The 16,198-nt window shown below is 41.8% G+C and overlaps 1 protein-coding gene across 1 annotated transcript; it reads right to left on the reverse strand.

Annotated features, from left to right (window-relative positions):
- Nucleotides 1-6,424: 6,424 nt before the first annotated feature.
- On the reverse strand, nt 6,425-12,741 carry LOC311237677 (diamine acetyltransferase 1-like). Its single transcript, XM_084325646.1, has 6 exons — nt 12,510-12,741; nt 11,924-11,975; nt 11,710-11,790; nt 10,758-10,859; nt 9,668-9,708; nt 6,425-7,341 (listed from the first exon to the last, which is right to left on the reverse strand). Exons 1-6 carry the CDS (start codon nt 12,573-12,575, stop codon nt 7,165-7,167), a joined length of 519 nt encoding a protein of 172 aa, XP_084181772.1. The 5' UTR covers nt 12,576-12,741; the 3' UTR covers nt 6,425-7,164.
- Between the last annotated feature and the right edge of the window lie 3,457 nt (nt 12,742-16,198).

Below are 16,198 nucleotides of genomic sequence, written 5' to 3' on the forward strand. Positions count from 1 at the left end.
TTCAAACAGTGACAATGTGATGGCAACCATCCCAGAAGACGAACGTGCCGCAATCAAGGATCAAGACATGGCCTTGAGTTTGCCGCACATGGAAAGAGCTCTTGGAGTAGAGTGGTGTGTCACATCTGACTCGTTTAAGTTCAGAGTTCAAATAAAAGCCAATCCGTTAACGAGAAGAGGTGTGCTCTCCACCGTAGCCTCTATGTATGATCCCCTGGGGTTCATGGCACCCTTCGTCCTTTTAGGGAAACAGATACTCCAGCAAATGTGTAGAGAGAAGATCGGCTGGGATGAAGAACTCCCAAGAAACCTAAGACCTCAGTGGGAGTCCTGGATCAGAGACTTTCCCAATCTGGCAAAAATGCAAATCAAAAGGTGCTTCGTACCTTCAAGTTTTGGCAATGTCAAGAGGTATGAGCTTCACCATTTTGCGGATGCAAGTGTCTCTGGATATGGTGAATGTACTTACCTACGAGCCATCAACAAGTCAGACGAAGTCCATTGCTGTCTGGTAATGGGAAAGTCGAGAGTTTCACCAACCAAGGTCACAACTATACCGAGACTTGAACTCACTGCAGCGGTTGTTGCAGTTCGAATCAGCGACATGCTCCGGGGTGAGCTAGAAATACAAGACCTGCAGGAGTTCTTTTGGACTGATTCCACGGTTGTTCTTGGCTACATTAACAATGACGCCAGAAGATTCCAAGTCTTCGTAGCCAACCGCATACAGAGAATCAAGTCAAGTACAAAGCCTGAACAATGGGCTTATGTTGCCTCTGAAGACAATCCTGCAGATCATGCCTCTCGAGGTTTGACTGCAGAGCAACTCAAGACCTCAAACTGGTTCACAGGACCAACGTTTCTCTGGCAAAAGGAACTACCTGACAGAGAACTCAAGGTGGGAGACATTAAGGAAGATGATCCTGAACTCAGCAAGGCTTTTGTGTGCAACACTAAAGCAAAGGAAAACAGGTCATTATTGGATCGACTACAGAGATTCTCGGAATGGTCAACGGTAGTAAGAGCAATTGCCAGATTGAAACGACAAGTCAATGAATACAAGTGTGGGAAGCAAAGAACAAATGAAAGTTCAAGCCTAGAAGAAAGGAAGGAAGCAGAACTTGTCATCATCAAGCTAGTTCAAAGGGAAGCATTCTCAGACGAGATAAAGAGCTTGGAACTCAAGAAAGAAGTTGCCAAGACCAAAGAGGGCAAGATGTACAAGTTAAATCCATTCTTGGATGAAGAAGGTGTCCTAAGAGTAGGCGGACGCCTAAGTCAAGCCACGTTGCACCCACATGTGAAGCATCCGGCAATACTCCCTAGTAACAGCCACATATCGGCTTTACTTATCAAGCACTTTCATGAAAAGGTACAGCATCAAGGACGTGGGATGACGATGAACGAACTGCGAGCTAACGGATGGTGGATCCTGGGATGCAGCAGTCGAGTCTCATCACACATCTTCAAATGTGTCAAGTGTAGAAAGTACAGAAGACGTACTGAAGAACAAGACAAAAGTGGCACAAGGATAGAAGGAACTCGAAGGTCAACGACATCGTTCTTCTACAAGACGATCTGGCACCGCGGAATGAATGGAAGCTGGCCAGAATCACAGACGTCTATCCAGGGTCAGATGGTAGGGTGAGAAAATTGAAATTGCTGGTGAGTGACACCACCGTTGACAAAAAAGGGAAACCTACAACTAAAAGAGTGTTCCTTGATAGACCTGTACAGAAGGTTGTAACGCTACTCGAAGCAGACTAATTTAATGTTTTGCCTAAAACTTATGTTAATAATGATACTTACATTTAGTCATTTAGCTGACGCTTTTATACATGGCGACTTACAAGTTCTGTACAAGTCCCCAGGAGGGGCACAACTAGCAGCTGAATGACCACAAGAAATATTTAATTTAGAAGATAACCAAATTATGTTCAGAGAAATCCCACGTGTGTGCGATTTGGTGGGAGTGTAACTGTGGCCATTATATGGTTTCATCATTTATGTTATTTCAGTTTAAGTGTAATATTTGAGAATGTATTTATGTTTCATTTCTTATTTTCTTTATTATTTAATTTGCTACAATTTATAATATATTCATTTTGACGTCTGGTCATATGTGGTGTCCCGTTAGGCTGCTGTTGTGTTGTTACATTTGGGTCTGATTAAGACACCTGCGAGCAAGCGGCAGGGATGTTGGGAGACTGGGACTCATTAAAACACCTGCGAGCAAGCAGCAGGACAGAGACGAGTTGTACAGGCTCTCTAGATTCGAAGAGTGTACGACTATGTGTAGTGTACCACTAAGACTGTTACCAAGAACAGAAGAACAAGACCCCTTTGTTATGTAGCATGCAGCCAACGAGGTAATTAATGTTTGTTTGTATTTTGCTTTTCTGATGTATTGTTTTCATATCGTGTATATTATTGTTTGTGTTGACCTGACGCAACGTATATGTTTCTGTTTAAGTTTTCACGGTGGATTGGAGGACCAAGCCTTTAATAAACCCGTCGAAAGGAAACCACTTGTGTCTGCAGTGCTTGAAGGAGTTACACTTGCCAAAAGCTCAAACAGTGAACTGCAAGCCCACGTGGTTGAACTCAAAATACAAAGAAACAGACTAAGAAATGATGTAAACACCATGATCAAATCCACAAAAAAATATTTCATCAATGACAAAACTGAGGAAAACAAAAACAAACCCTGTGAACTTTGGAAATTACTCAACAACCAACTATGCTGCAGCAAAAAACTAAAAACCAGATTTACAAACATAAACATAAAGACAGAAAACACTCATCACAGACAAGCTGGATGTGGCCAAATAAATACCTAAACATATTCTTTACAAACATAGCCACAACTACTCCCACTCAGGGCATTTTGGGGTAGAACACATCCTAGCCTACTGCAAAAACCTAGGGGTCTGCAAAAACGACTTCAAACTTGAAATAGTAACAACAGATGAGGTACTCAAAAAACTGAGCGCCCTCCAACCTAACAAGGCCACTGGCCATGACAATATCCCCAAATTCCTCAAAGACTCAGCAGCCGCCATCACCCCAGTCATCACACACATAATAAACCTCTCCATAAAACAGGGACACGTCCCCAAAGACTTCAAAATGCACCCCCCCCCCTGCACAAAAAAAGGCAGCAAATTATACCCAGGCATTGAAAGTCATGGGAAAAAAATGCTACGAACAGGTCGAAAAGTACCTTGCGGAATTTTTTTTAATCTACGAATTCCAATCTGGCTTCAGAACAGAACAAGCAATTGGTTTTGATCGTTTATCATCGAGCTGGATGCAATCCTACCTGGAGGGGAGAGAACAGATGGTGAAGGTAAACGGTACTCTATCCCCCCCCCCCCCTCCCAGTGAGCTGTGGTGTTTCACAAGGAAGCATACTAGTTTTGAATTGATTGATTGATTGAAAAGTTTATTAACAGATTGCAGAATGGGTACAGTACAGTACAGCTCAATACATACAATTGTTAAGGGGATGCAGACCAGAGAGACTTTCGTCTTGTTTACATCAGGGTCCCCCATTTTCAATTCATCATACATTTATGACATATCAGATTTGCAAATACAGTACTGTTTGTGATACAAAAGTGTCCAGAAAAAGAGTGTATATACATTTGGCGTAGAAACTGTACATAGGACCATTACTGTTCCTAATTTATGCAAATGACATATCGTCAGCTTGTGACTGCAACTTGTTCCTGTTCGCGGACGACTCAGCCCTGCTGGTCTTTGACAAGAACAAGTTACAGGTTGAAAAAACCCTCAGCTCAAAACTCGGCAGAATCTGCACCTGGCTCGCTGATAACAAACTATCATTACACCTGGGTAGGGCTGCAACGATTAGTCGACATAATCGACGACGTCGATCATAAAAACTCGTCGACGCAGACTTTTTGCGTTGATTAGTCGGTACATTTTATTTTTATTTTTTTATATACTTAATTTTTTTGCACTACCTATCCTTGTGAAAGTGACAGACCGACAGTAAGTTTGGAGGAACTAATGGGATAACTGGGGTTGCAACAAAAGTGCAACTAGGGCTAAAAACACAATGAAATAAAATAATAATAATAATAAATAATATATCCTTCTTAGCAGACTTCTTAGCTTAACATCCCAGGGAACTAATGGGATAACTGGGGATGTTGTTTGCTCCTGACAAGTCTCAAAGTCTGGGGTGATGGTAGACAAAGCAACTCTGAGGTCATGCTCATTGTCCAATCTGTTCCTCTGCTTTGTCTTCAGCTGGACCAGAACTGAGAAGCCACTTTCACAAAGATAGATAGTGCAAAAAAAAGAAATAATAATAATAATAAAAAATAATAATAAAAATCATTTATATCATTTTTTTTAGATTAGTCGACTAATCGAAGAAATAATCGACAGATTAGTCGACTACCAAAATAATCGTTAGTTGCAGCCCTACACCTGGGTAAAACGGAGTCCATTCTCTTCGGATCAAATAAACTCAGCAAGACCAACGGCTTCTCGGTTACAGTGAGTGACAATATTGTCACAAGGAAAGATGGAATTACCTACCTGGGTTCCATCCTAGAGGAAAATCTTTCCTGTGACAAAATGGCATCCAATGTAATAAAAAAAGTCAACCAACAAACTAGATTCCCGTGTCGGATCTCCTCTCTGGTAAACAATAATACCGTGAAGACTCTGGCAGGAGCACTCATTCAAGGGTACTACGACTATGCTTGCACCTCAAAGGCACTAAAAACAAGATTACAAACATCACAAAACAAACTGGTCAGACTACTGCTTGACCTTACTCCTAAAACCCACCTCACCCCTGCCCACTTTGACAACCTAGAATGGCTTAGAGTAGACGACAGAGTACAGCAACTTGCAACAATGGGCCTGGTCTACAAGATACACTACACCACTATCATAGTGGCACTATGGTACCCATGTACATGTCGAAATACTTCCCAAAGGTCAGCACATACGACCACAACACCAGAGGGAGTTCCACAAATTATGTTCAACCCAGATTCGGCACAAACAAGAGACTAAACACGTTTCGCAATTATGCCACAGCAATGTGGAACGCCCTACCTACAGCCGTAAAAAAAATGTGAATCCCTACCCAGCTTCAAAACCACTCTCAACGAGCACCTACAGGAGGCTGCAATTCGAACCCCCCCCCCCCCCACTGTAGCTTCCTCCCCATCGTATGTATATATTTTCTGTTAGGATCTCTGTTTAACCATACTGTATATTTGCATATCTTGTATGTTACAAATTTAACAGTACTGTATATTTGTATGTCATGATATCTGTATGTTGTGTATGGCATAATGAATGGAAAATGGGGGACCCTGATGTAAACGAGACAAGTCTTCTCTGGTCTGCATCATTAATAAAGTTTTCAATCAATCTTTACTTTCTCCTGTCTCATTATCTCTGGATGGATGGAACTGTGAGGAGCACAGGGCTGTGGTGCAGTTGTTGTATACTACCGTACTTCCTCTCCTCAAACAGCCTGTCCTAGAGGTAAAACAATGAGCAGCCAGTTTGCTATGGCCCTCGCGACACAATGCCTCTTCTCTTTTCGCAGATCCGTGTGTGTGCCTGTTTTCAGACTGAGACAGGCCCACTGTGATGTATAGAGAGGGGATCCGTTGTCTTTGAAGGTTGCAGCGGTTGCCGTGTGCAGTCTGAGATAATGCGATTGGTCACAGTAAATTGAACAGTGTTCTACTGCCAATGCAATCTACTGTGGGTATCCTGACGCATCAGAACCACAGAACACTAGCTAGATAGCTCTCCAAATGGATGGAAGAACTGGTCAAACTGCAGTTATTGACAATATTCACACGGCAGCCATTTTGCTCTTTATGTCATGCTCAGGTTGGGTTCCTTTCCACTCTGAGCATGACATAACTCAAATGGTCACCAATTGAATATGGTCAATTGTATTCCGTGTGTTTTTCATTCACTAATGCATACAGTGACCTTTACTCAAACAGCGCCCGCCTGTCCCATGGGTGAAACAACGAGAGCCAGTTTGTTGCGGCCCTCGGGACACTACATTGTGGGACGTTATCAGATGCATTGGGGGTGGGGACGGGCTGTGACTCCTCTGGGAAGGAACACCATTGACCTCAGATAGCCTTCCAAGTAGAGAGCTTGCCAGGACACTGTTAGCTATGTGTAACCCAGGTCATGGCCAGGCCACAGAGTAACTAAATCACCCGGATGCACATTACAAAAAAATAAACTAAACAAAACAAGAACTCCCATTTCATGGGGGTAAGCAGTACATGGGCTGGCTAGATAGATGGCTCTAGAATGAGAGTAACTGGTGCTCCATCTTCTCCAAACCAACTCAGCCATTCCCAAAACATTTAGTTCACGTAATGAATCAAAAAAGAAAAGCTGTGGTTTTAGTTCACACTTTATTAGCACGATTAAGACTCACATCTGACATATTGCTGCATTTTAATCTTAATTTTCCTACACTAGTCAGTAGGAAAAAGAAAAGCTCAAGCTGCGATTTGGGTTTTAGTCTAAAGAGCGATACATAAATATGTATATAAATGTACACTAAGAGCAAAAATAAAAATGATTATACTGAACTTGTTCTACAACACAGTCGGTTCACACTACTGGCAAAATAATTCCCCATTTTACGGCTAATCTACTGTCAAAATCAACTGACACCCACTTGAGTAGATGAGACGAGGGAGTCTACTAGAGTCATATACACACAGAGTTCAACCAATTCCTGAGCCAGCATGATCGGCTGCCGCCACCAAGCATTTCTTGTTACTCTTTAATATTATGTTTTATACCCAGCCATTTCAGTAAAACAAATTCACATCTTTGTCACTTCTACCATTTGTTTTCACGTGATGTCACAATGCCCCTCGCAGCTATTTTTCAAGCTAGGGATGGAAAATGGCTGAGGTGTAAATCAACCCATGGGTTGTCATTAATCATCGTGGCGCAAACATGGCTACTCTAAAAACAAACGGGTGTTAACGCCACCGAGCGCCAGAACAAAAAATGGCCAAACTCTCCATCTATCCTCCTCTAGTCAGACTCCCACCCCTCAACCTCTCCTCCTCCTCATCCTTCCCCCCTTGTCGTTGCTGCTGGAAGTTGGGAGGGGCGAGCTCATTCCTCCGCCGGGGCGTGCATCTTGAGGAGGCTGTCCTTGTCGAACCGGAAGAGCCTCCAGCCTTCCTCCAGGGAGAGGTCGGCGGCACCGCGCCGCTTGTAGAACTCGATGGACGCCTTGTTGTCCTCCGCCACGATGAAGTGAATACTGCTGCAGCGGGTCTTCATGGCTGTCTGGAAGAAGAAGAGTAGGAAGTGAGAAGGGGACAAAGAGAGAGTAGGAGTGAATACATTTCCTCCACCCTGGCGGGAAGTTTTAACCTGTTAATACTTTGGATGCCACGGACGACATAACACGTGTTATCAGCCCGCCCCCTGAATGCCCACAACAACAAATATCTTTTTTTTTTTTTTTTTTTAATTAGCGATCTGAATTCATATTTCATCAACCGAGTCTACCGTTGGGAAACCAGCCCCATCAGGAGCTCAGATGTGAAAAAAGCGCCCCCTATCGTCTCCCAGATGGTAATGCACCCTCTTGGAATGGACTCAATGAAAATGGATGAGAAAAAGAAATCCGGAATCCACATTTTACTTCTCACGCATGTAACCGGAGATGATTCCAGTCATTGTGGACCATCAGAACAGCGTGTAATATGTGTTTACAGTATGTAGCATTGGATCAATAAAAGGATACATTTTTGGAACGGCGATCAGGAATTGGAATAATCTTTTTGGATACCATCTGATCTCAGGTAAGGAATCTATTTTACCAGTCTTAGGATAATCAGACCGGTTTTCATGGAGATATAAGCTTTTCCCCTATGTGTAATATGGCTGTTTGGCTGTGCGAGCGATCAGGAAATATATCAGATCGCCTATATAGCGTGCATACGTACACATATACTATTGATAATCTAGTGTTTATTTGAAAACGATTCATAAATAGGCCGAAAGATTTGACCGTTTTGTGTATTCTAGAATATTCCGTTTATTATGGAATATTTTTATTTTCCTTGAAACCGAGGGCTTTTCAAGATGCTATAAAACGGAAATGAACCGATAAAAAAACAATCCGCTTCGACAATGTTGACGGAAAATGAGTCATTGATAAGCGACGGGCAGATTAGACACATAGCCATAATTTAAAAACATAGATTAGGCGATATTAACGCTAACATTGAAGTGGATGATGGGCATTCAAGGGGGTAAAAAGGAAAACACGGCCGGCTCTGAAAGTGTTAAGTCTTAAGGTCCCCCTATAGGGGGACTCTGCTTTTCTTTATCATAAATTGATCAATAGAGACCGTATTAGATCCCCAATTATCATATCATGGGGTATCATTGGAAAGCCACACTCATTGGCTACAACCCTGTGCAAAGATTTTCGAGATCGCCAAATGATTGACGGAGCTAGAACCCCGGGAGTGGTAATGTGGGGCACGCCTCGCATATCGGCATGCAAATCGAGAACCGCTGAACGGATTTTGTCACCTGAAAGGGCAATCGACAGGCAACAAATAGGGCTTTAATTCTATCTATATATTGTATTAAAAGAAATGCACACCCGAGCCGCTAAAGGTCGGCAAAGAATCGTCCACATGTGGGCCCTTGGATGTTAAGAGGTTAATGTTTTTAAATATTATTTTTTTGTAGCCAAGAGTAAAGACCATAACCCTATCAAAAACAGTAGTCAAAGTGTATATTTTCATTTTTACTGATGTTTTATACGATTTATCGGAAATACGAATTTATCGGAAAATGCTAATTATCGTGGAAATGACTAAATCCAGATTCAACCCTGCCATTGGAAAGAGGAGCATTTTCCCTATCCATATATGTATGATTTGGCCATAATAAGGTCAAGTTCAAATATGAATTTATAATTAAAATCGATCATTAATTACTGCATCTACAAATCCTTCTGTTTAATCATCTTCCCTTTATTCATTTGCTTAGATTTGGTGGTGAATGAGCTCAGTGAGCATTTTCTCCTACCCGTATACATTTTTGATCAAAAGATCATAATTTATATTCTCCTTTTCTTCATTACAATTTACTCAGCCTAGTAACAGACACAATATTTCTGACACTGGAAATACATACCCCCAGGTCCCTAGATACTAAGAACATGCAAATTGACCTTGGAGAAGTGAAGCAATCGTCCAGTTACTTAGGCAGGTACCTTTAGGCGAAATATTCCTACAGCTTAACAGGTAGTGGTCCGTATCCGCTTCCATCCTTCATTTCACGACATGTCTCGTGTATGTACAGTATGTGACAAATTAAACTCTTGAATCTTCATTTGTGCTAAACTAGGCTAGCTTGCAGCCAGATAGCCTTCTACTGAACTCATGGGAAATGCGCTCTCGTCTGCTCCAGAGGCAGACAAGAATATGGATGCCAATTTCCTCGGTTGTTCCCTTTTAAATAAAAATCAGTTCCTTGTCTCAGCACAACCCAACGCGCTCCAACTTGGCTTCATAACGTGACAGCAATCCACTGTCAGCATTTGAATAGGTCATACTCCACCGTCAGCATTTGAAAATGTCATACTCACATGACTGAGAAGCTTCAAGATCTCCGACCCGATGCCAAGGCCTAAGTGTGGTGAAGAGGGATTTATTTAGAATCAGAAAGAGGATAATACGAATAGTATTCACACTTGAAGGTATTTATTTAGCATTTCTTAAAAGTACATTAGATGACAATTCTTCTATGCGTGCGTGTGCTCCTGGTGGGTATATAGGGAGGCTGGTGAGGGGGGGGGGGTAGGTTTGTATTAGGGAATGTGGCTATGTTATGCGATTTCATCTCTTCATCATATGGATATCTCTCTACTCTCTAGTCGACTTGCGCCGCGCTCGTAATGACAGTAGCCCTCTCTCATTACGCTGTCGGCAACTGTTTACGTTTGCGAGTGCTGTATAGTCCAATAGATGAACGACTTGGCGACTGTATGTCCTTTGTTTAAAAATTAGATCCGCACCAAAAAGGGCAGTGTGAACGCAAATCAAAATCAAACAATTTATCATTTTCACATTTGGTCCACCAGAAAGCCCGGACTATCAGGTGTGAACACGCCCCGATACTCACACAATACCCTTGGTACACTATACTCACACTCATCCCTCCCCTTCAAACGTTCTCCTTTGATGCACCAAATCAACACCAGAGTTGGTTGACCTATGAATCGCTGTACTCATTTTTTTATATATATTTCTTATTACCATTACTATAATCTCTCTCTGAAACTGTTTGTTTGTCTACCTGTCACTTTGTCTTGATGTCTGTTCTTTGTATTCTGTTTTGTGTTTCAAATAGAACATTTTCAAGTACATAATTTGTAAATTTTGGTTTCACTGGGAAAAAAACAATAAACATATAAAAAAAATCATATGTATTGTATAAAGTATTTTATATTGTGCATTTCTTGTACGTCTACCTGCCCAGGGAGGGGACCAGACGGACATTAGGAGACTAAGCTAAATCTGGTGCAATGCCTCTCCGCCCATTAATTGAGATTAATGTATGTTGTACACAGTCTAGAGACGCTACACAATAAACTAGACTACACGCAGCAGGTCTAGTGGAATCAAAAGAAAACTTTGAACTCGGATGCAATAGAGATGAAGGGTTGTTCTCCTCACCTCGGTATTCGTTCAGTACAAAGAAGTCCTCTAGATAGAGCACCTTTCCGATCCAGGGGTCATAGGTGAAGTAGTACATGGCAAACCCAATTGCCTTCGAACCTGCAGGCACAAGCACACAGACAAGTTAGATGTGTAATGTTGACTTGAGGACCACGACGAGGGCACGCCGACTTTCCAGCGAGGAACGCAGTCACAGTTACTCGTGTGTAGCTACAGCAAAACGTTTATCAGGAAGGGGTCTCAGTGGTGCATCCGTCTATCTCTCCACGCAGGCCGTGTTGCATCCCAGACACACCCGCTGTATGTGGTTTCTGTGAGGGCTGTGTGCTTCACATACTGGATTAACATAAGGCGTGCACACACCCACAGTCTATTCATAAACCGCTCGCAGTATTAAGCAGATAGAACACACGTACTATCATACACGGATTGTATGTATGAGGCATTTAAATATACAAATGTTGAGTTTTAGGTGACAAGATGGTCAACCGTAAAGAAACTATGGGGGGGAAATAGGAACACGTTAAGTCTATTGTAGACTCAAGTGTCAGTAACATCACCAGCTGTAAACATGTAACCCATCACAATTAATCTAAAAGTTAACCTAACCCGTTCCCTACAAATTAAGACAAATCGTTTAAAGTCTGTTGAAACTACCGTGTTGACAGTCTACTGTTGGCAAGTTGAAAGTCTAGATACTACCCACTCAAGTCAGCTCAACTGACAACCACGTAAATAGCCATCGATCTTGTTGTATACAATAATAAACCATCAAAATAAAATGTGACAAAGATATAAAAAAAAAAACAGGATATTCAGGTAGCCGAGTGATGGTGTGTTGAAGGAGGACGTGCTGTGTGGGGGAGGGGAGGGAAATTTGTATAAGCCCCGGTTTACTGTGTAGCGTGTGTTGTTGTTGTTGTTGTGACCAGGCCATTAGAGTTCATACCATCATTACTCTGATCTCCTGGGCTTTCTGCCACGATGCAGTGGTAGAATGGATGGTCACCGAATCCATCTTCGAGGAGATCTGTAGAATATATACACATACTAAATATTACACTGTACTGCTGTGTATGTTACATGCACATTTCCCCAAGGGGATCAATAAAGGATATTGTGCGAAAGGGTGGAAGGCAGCTGTATAAGAAAGTGATGCTCACCTTTCTCAGTCAGTATCACTTGATCTTCCATTTCTTCATATTTCGCAAGTTCCTATATAGGATAGAATATATTTTGATTAGCCGTTATTCCCCCATCATCAATCAGGATATCCATGAGAGCTAATGACAGATTATTATGCCACTGTCCAAATAATACAATCAAAATAGTCTATTGTCTGCGAACTCATGACCAATAATAATAGGCCGATTGCTCAAGTATCTAACAGTAAACATATGCCCATATTTGGAGGGCACTACCGGCTGCCAACAAGGATGTGACACACTATGTGCAGAAACGGCTCTGAAACAGTCGGCTATCCCCTGAAAAATGTCCGCTTCCCGTTTGATACTTTAGATTTCGCCGAGCCTTACGTGTCCGCCTCCTCCTCCTCCAAACCACTCTCAAGTTCACGGAGAGAGTGAGATGACATCACTCTTTCCAACTTGTCGAGAATAAAGTAAAGTTGAAATCCGAGTCTTATAAAAACAGACCGGTGTTATTTATTAGTGGGTTCATATTATAGCCTAAGATGTGTGTGTGGCTATAGCCTTCTTCGGGCCACTGTGTTTGCAGGCCTACCGTTACCTTTATGAGTCGCAAAAGGTCGGGCACGTCCTTAGATTCCGCTTTCCGTAAATTGTACTTGTCCATTTCCTTCTTTTACTCTTTTTTCCTTTTCTTACAAGTCCTCTGTATGTGAAGTGAAGCAACAAGAGTTTCTTCATTCGCTTTCCCAGGGGTTTACCCTCGAGTCAGTCTGGGATCCTGACGCGGTCGTCGGGAGAGTTGCATGCAGCAGACACCCTGTTGGATCAGAATCAGTTACACTGAACCGCTCTTTGTTTCTCTGGGCTTTTATAGTCGTGGGGGTTGGTAGCTTTACCGGAAGCCTCTCGCGTCGGACCAATCGAAACGTAAGCACACGCACACGTCACAGACGTCTCTGTGTTTTGATATTTATTTTCTGTTTTTTGGGGTGTTAAATGCATAGATATATTATATTTCATTTCGACCTTTATTTAAAATCGTAAGCTTCTGAGGTTTCCCCTCGTTTACAGAAACGACGACTGTCTTCGTCAAATGTATATACTCTCTTCTTTTTCTTTTTCTTTTTTTAAACTCTTTTTGTATCACAAACAGTACTGCATTTGTAAATCTGGTATGTCATATATATAGATGTAGCAATACTGTCTATCTGTATGTCATGTATGTCATATATGTTATGATGAATTGAAAATGGGGGACCCTGATGTAAACAAGACGAAAGTCTTTCTCTGGTCTGCATCCCCTTAACAATTGTGTGTATTGAGCTGTACTGTATTGTACCCATTCTGCAATCTGTTAATAAAATTTTCAATCAATCAATACATTTCTTTTTTTTATCTTTTTCCCCCTCCTTTTTCCTCCGATTTTCTCCCATCCCAATGTTAGTCGTTATGCCAATTCCCAATCCCCTTCTTGGTCGCTGCGCACTTACCCCCCACAGTCGGTCTGGGAGAGTGGAGGCTATCACGTGCTTCCTCCGACACACGTCTAGCCAATCAACCGCTTCTTTTCACCTGGCAGCGCGGACTCTCACTGAGAGGGTGTAACGTGTGGAAGGATCACACTACCCCCCTTAGATCCTATCCGCGCTGAGCAGGCGCCCCGACCGAACTGTAGGAGTCGCTGTTTACAATGACCCGGACCCACCCCGCCAGCTTTCCCACCCTCTAATACAGCCAATTGTATTAGTGTGAACAGCCAGCCAAGCTGGTGACAACGCCGGAGCTGTGAGCTAGATTCGAACAGGCGAATCCAGCGTCTCCGGTGTTGGTGACGAACGCAATCTCCGCTATGCCACCTGACCGCCCTCAATCAATACATTTTCAATCAATCAATCAATCAGTACCAAATGTAAACACTACATAATAGAAACAATATTCACAGAAAATTAAACACCAGAGTAAAAATAAAAAACTTAAAAAAAAATCATTTAACAAGATCAGCTAAAACAGTTACAGGTAGTCACACAATGGTCTGAAATCATACGTTTAAACATACCAAGGGAAGGGAGAGAACCTACAATTTCAGAGAGAGTTGAAGGACATTCCATGAGTTCGAGGCATCAAAGGAAAAAGCTGACTTTAGATCAGAACAAACTTGAGGGACCCTAAGAACCATCCAGTCATTCGATCGAGTTGAATAGGTTCCAATATTCCAATCTAACAGTGAAGAGATATAAACAGGTTGTTTACCAATAAGGGCTTTAAAAATAAATGAATACCAGTGTTTGTTGCGCCTTTCTAGAGAAGGCCAACCCACCCTATATCATACAGGACACAATGGTGAGTATCATATCTGTCACCAGTAATAAACCTATTATGGTTAAATGGACTGCATTTGTGTTAAATAATTTGGCTAAACACAATGGACCACCCAATTCAATAAACGTCACTTTGATCTGTTTTTAAACACCCACTTGTTGTTTTGATTCTTGTTTTTTGCTGAGTGGTGTATTGTGAGTGTGACTCATGTTGAGGTCCTGGGGTGAGTGGGGGGAGGGGGGGGGGGGGGAAGAGAACGAGCGAGTGTCCATGTAAGATGATCACTGTACAGTTGTATCAGTTGTTGTCTTGTCATGTGGTGTTGAGTTATTGTCTTGGGAAGTCTTTTTATGTATTGTTGTTGTTGTATTGTGATATGTTTTGTTTCATGTTGAAAAAATAAAATAAAATAAAAAAAAATATATATATATTTGATCCAAAAAAAAACATCCACTTGTCAACTTCCAAGGCATGGCCTACTACTAATTAGATTGAATCGATTCGATTCTATTAAAATGTAATGTCATTATACAGCACAAGTACAGTACAACGGAAATAAGTTTGGAATCCAACCAGGGTGCACATGTAACAGCAAAGTGCAATAGTAAATAGTAAATAGTAAAAAAAAAAAAAAAAAAAAAAATAGTCTACTGACAGAAGCCCGTGCTGTACAACAAAAATAAGTTTGGCATCCAACCAGGGTGCACATGTAACAGTAAAGTGCAATAGTAAATAGTAAATATATAGTCTACTGACAGTAGCCCATATTTAGGAATTTAACCTCTGCCCCTCATCCCTGCTAACGCATGTACTTTTCCATTTGCTCTTGGAAAAGCCCAACGTAATCGTTGGACAAATCACACACACAAATTTACACCTTCTTCCTGTAGAACTGCAACCATATCTTTTAAAGGAAGATGCTGCTTGTCAAACTGAATGTCTTACCTTATACCTTATAGGGAGGAAAGGAGAAGAGAATAAACAGCAGGCAAAACTACACCTTGTTGTGGATTTCGACTGGTCGTCTTGATTGATGAATGCAGAATAACACAGGACAGGCCTTATGAGTGCATCTAAATGTACAGACCACGATGGTTCTCGCCCGGCATTACAGCAAACAGTAACAAGGTCAGACAAGAATCAAGTAATCAAATGAAGCAAGGAGATAAGGCTCTGAATACTCACGTGAAGTAGGTTTATTTGAAAAAGAAGGTGTACAGTACATCCATGGAGGGACTTTTAGTCTGCCAGAGTGTATATCACAGGTTTGTCAGAGCAAAAGTAAGCATTAGCATAGTGTATTAGTTTATAAACATATGGAATAGAGACGTATCATTGGTTCGTTTAGTTTGGGAGGATCGTTCTGATTGGGTCAGGTTTTATATGGGCATCCGGAAGGCGGATGAATGAATGAATGAATGAATGAATGAATGAATGAATGAAAACTTTATTTAACAGATTGCAGAATGGGTACAATACAGTACAGCTCAATACACATAATTGTTAAGGGGATGCAGACCAGAGAAAGACGTTTGTCTTGTTTACATCAGGGTCCCCCATTTTCAATTCATAGTGACATTTATGATATACACAACATATATGACATCATGACATTTATGGCATAGGGACATACATGACATACAGGTATATAGTACTGTTACATTTGTGACATATACGATATGCAAATATACAGTACTGTTACCCATAGATCCTGGCAGAGAGTATATACATATGATGGGGAGGAGACTGGGAGGGGGTGGGTGGGTGGGAGAGAAATATACATACGGTGGGGAGAGAATATATACATACGGTGGGGAGGAGACTGTACATTAGGAGGGGGTGGGGGTGGGGGGGTTTGGACATTTACGGTGGCCAGTTTCGAATTGCAGCCTCCCGTATAGGTGCTCTTTAAGATCGGTTTTGAATGTGGGTAGGGATTCACATTCTTTTACAGATTTGGGTAAGAAA

The sequence above is a fragment of the Notolepis coatsorum genome, assembly GCF_963971535.1.
Source record: "Notolepis coatsorum genome assembly, chromosome: 12".
Classification (NCBI taxonomy): Eukaryota; Metazoa; Chordata; class Actinopteri; order Aulopiformes; family Paralepididae; genus Notolepis; species Notolepis coatsorum.

Coding starts and splice junctions, on each gene's coding strand:
- LOC311237677 (XM_084325646.1), bottom strand. CDS start 12,575: ATGGACAAGTACAATTTACGGAAAGCGGAATCTAAGGACGTGCCCGAC. Junction 11,976..12,509: donor ACCTTTTGCGACTCATAAAG/GTAACGGTAGGC, acceptor TATCCTATATAG/GAACTTGCGAAATATGAAGA. Junction 10,860..11,709: donor AGGAGATCAGAGTAATGATG/GTATGAACTCTA, acceptor TTGTGCCTGCAG/GTTCGAAGGCAATTGGGTTT.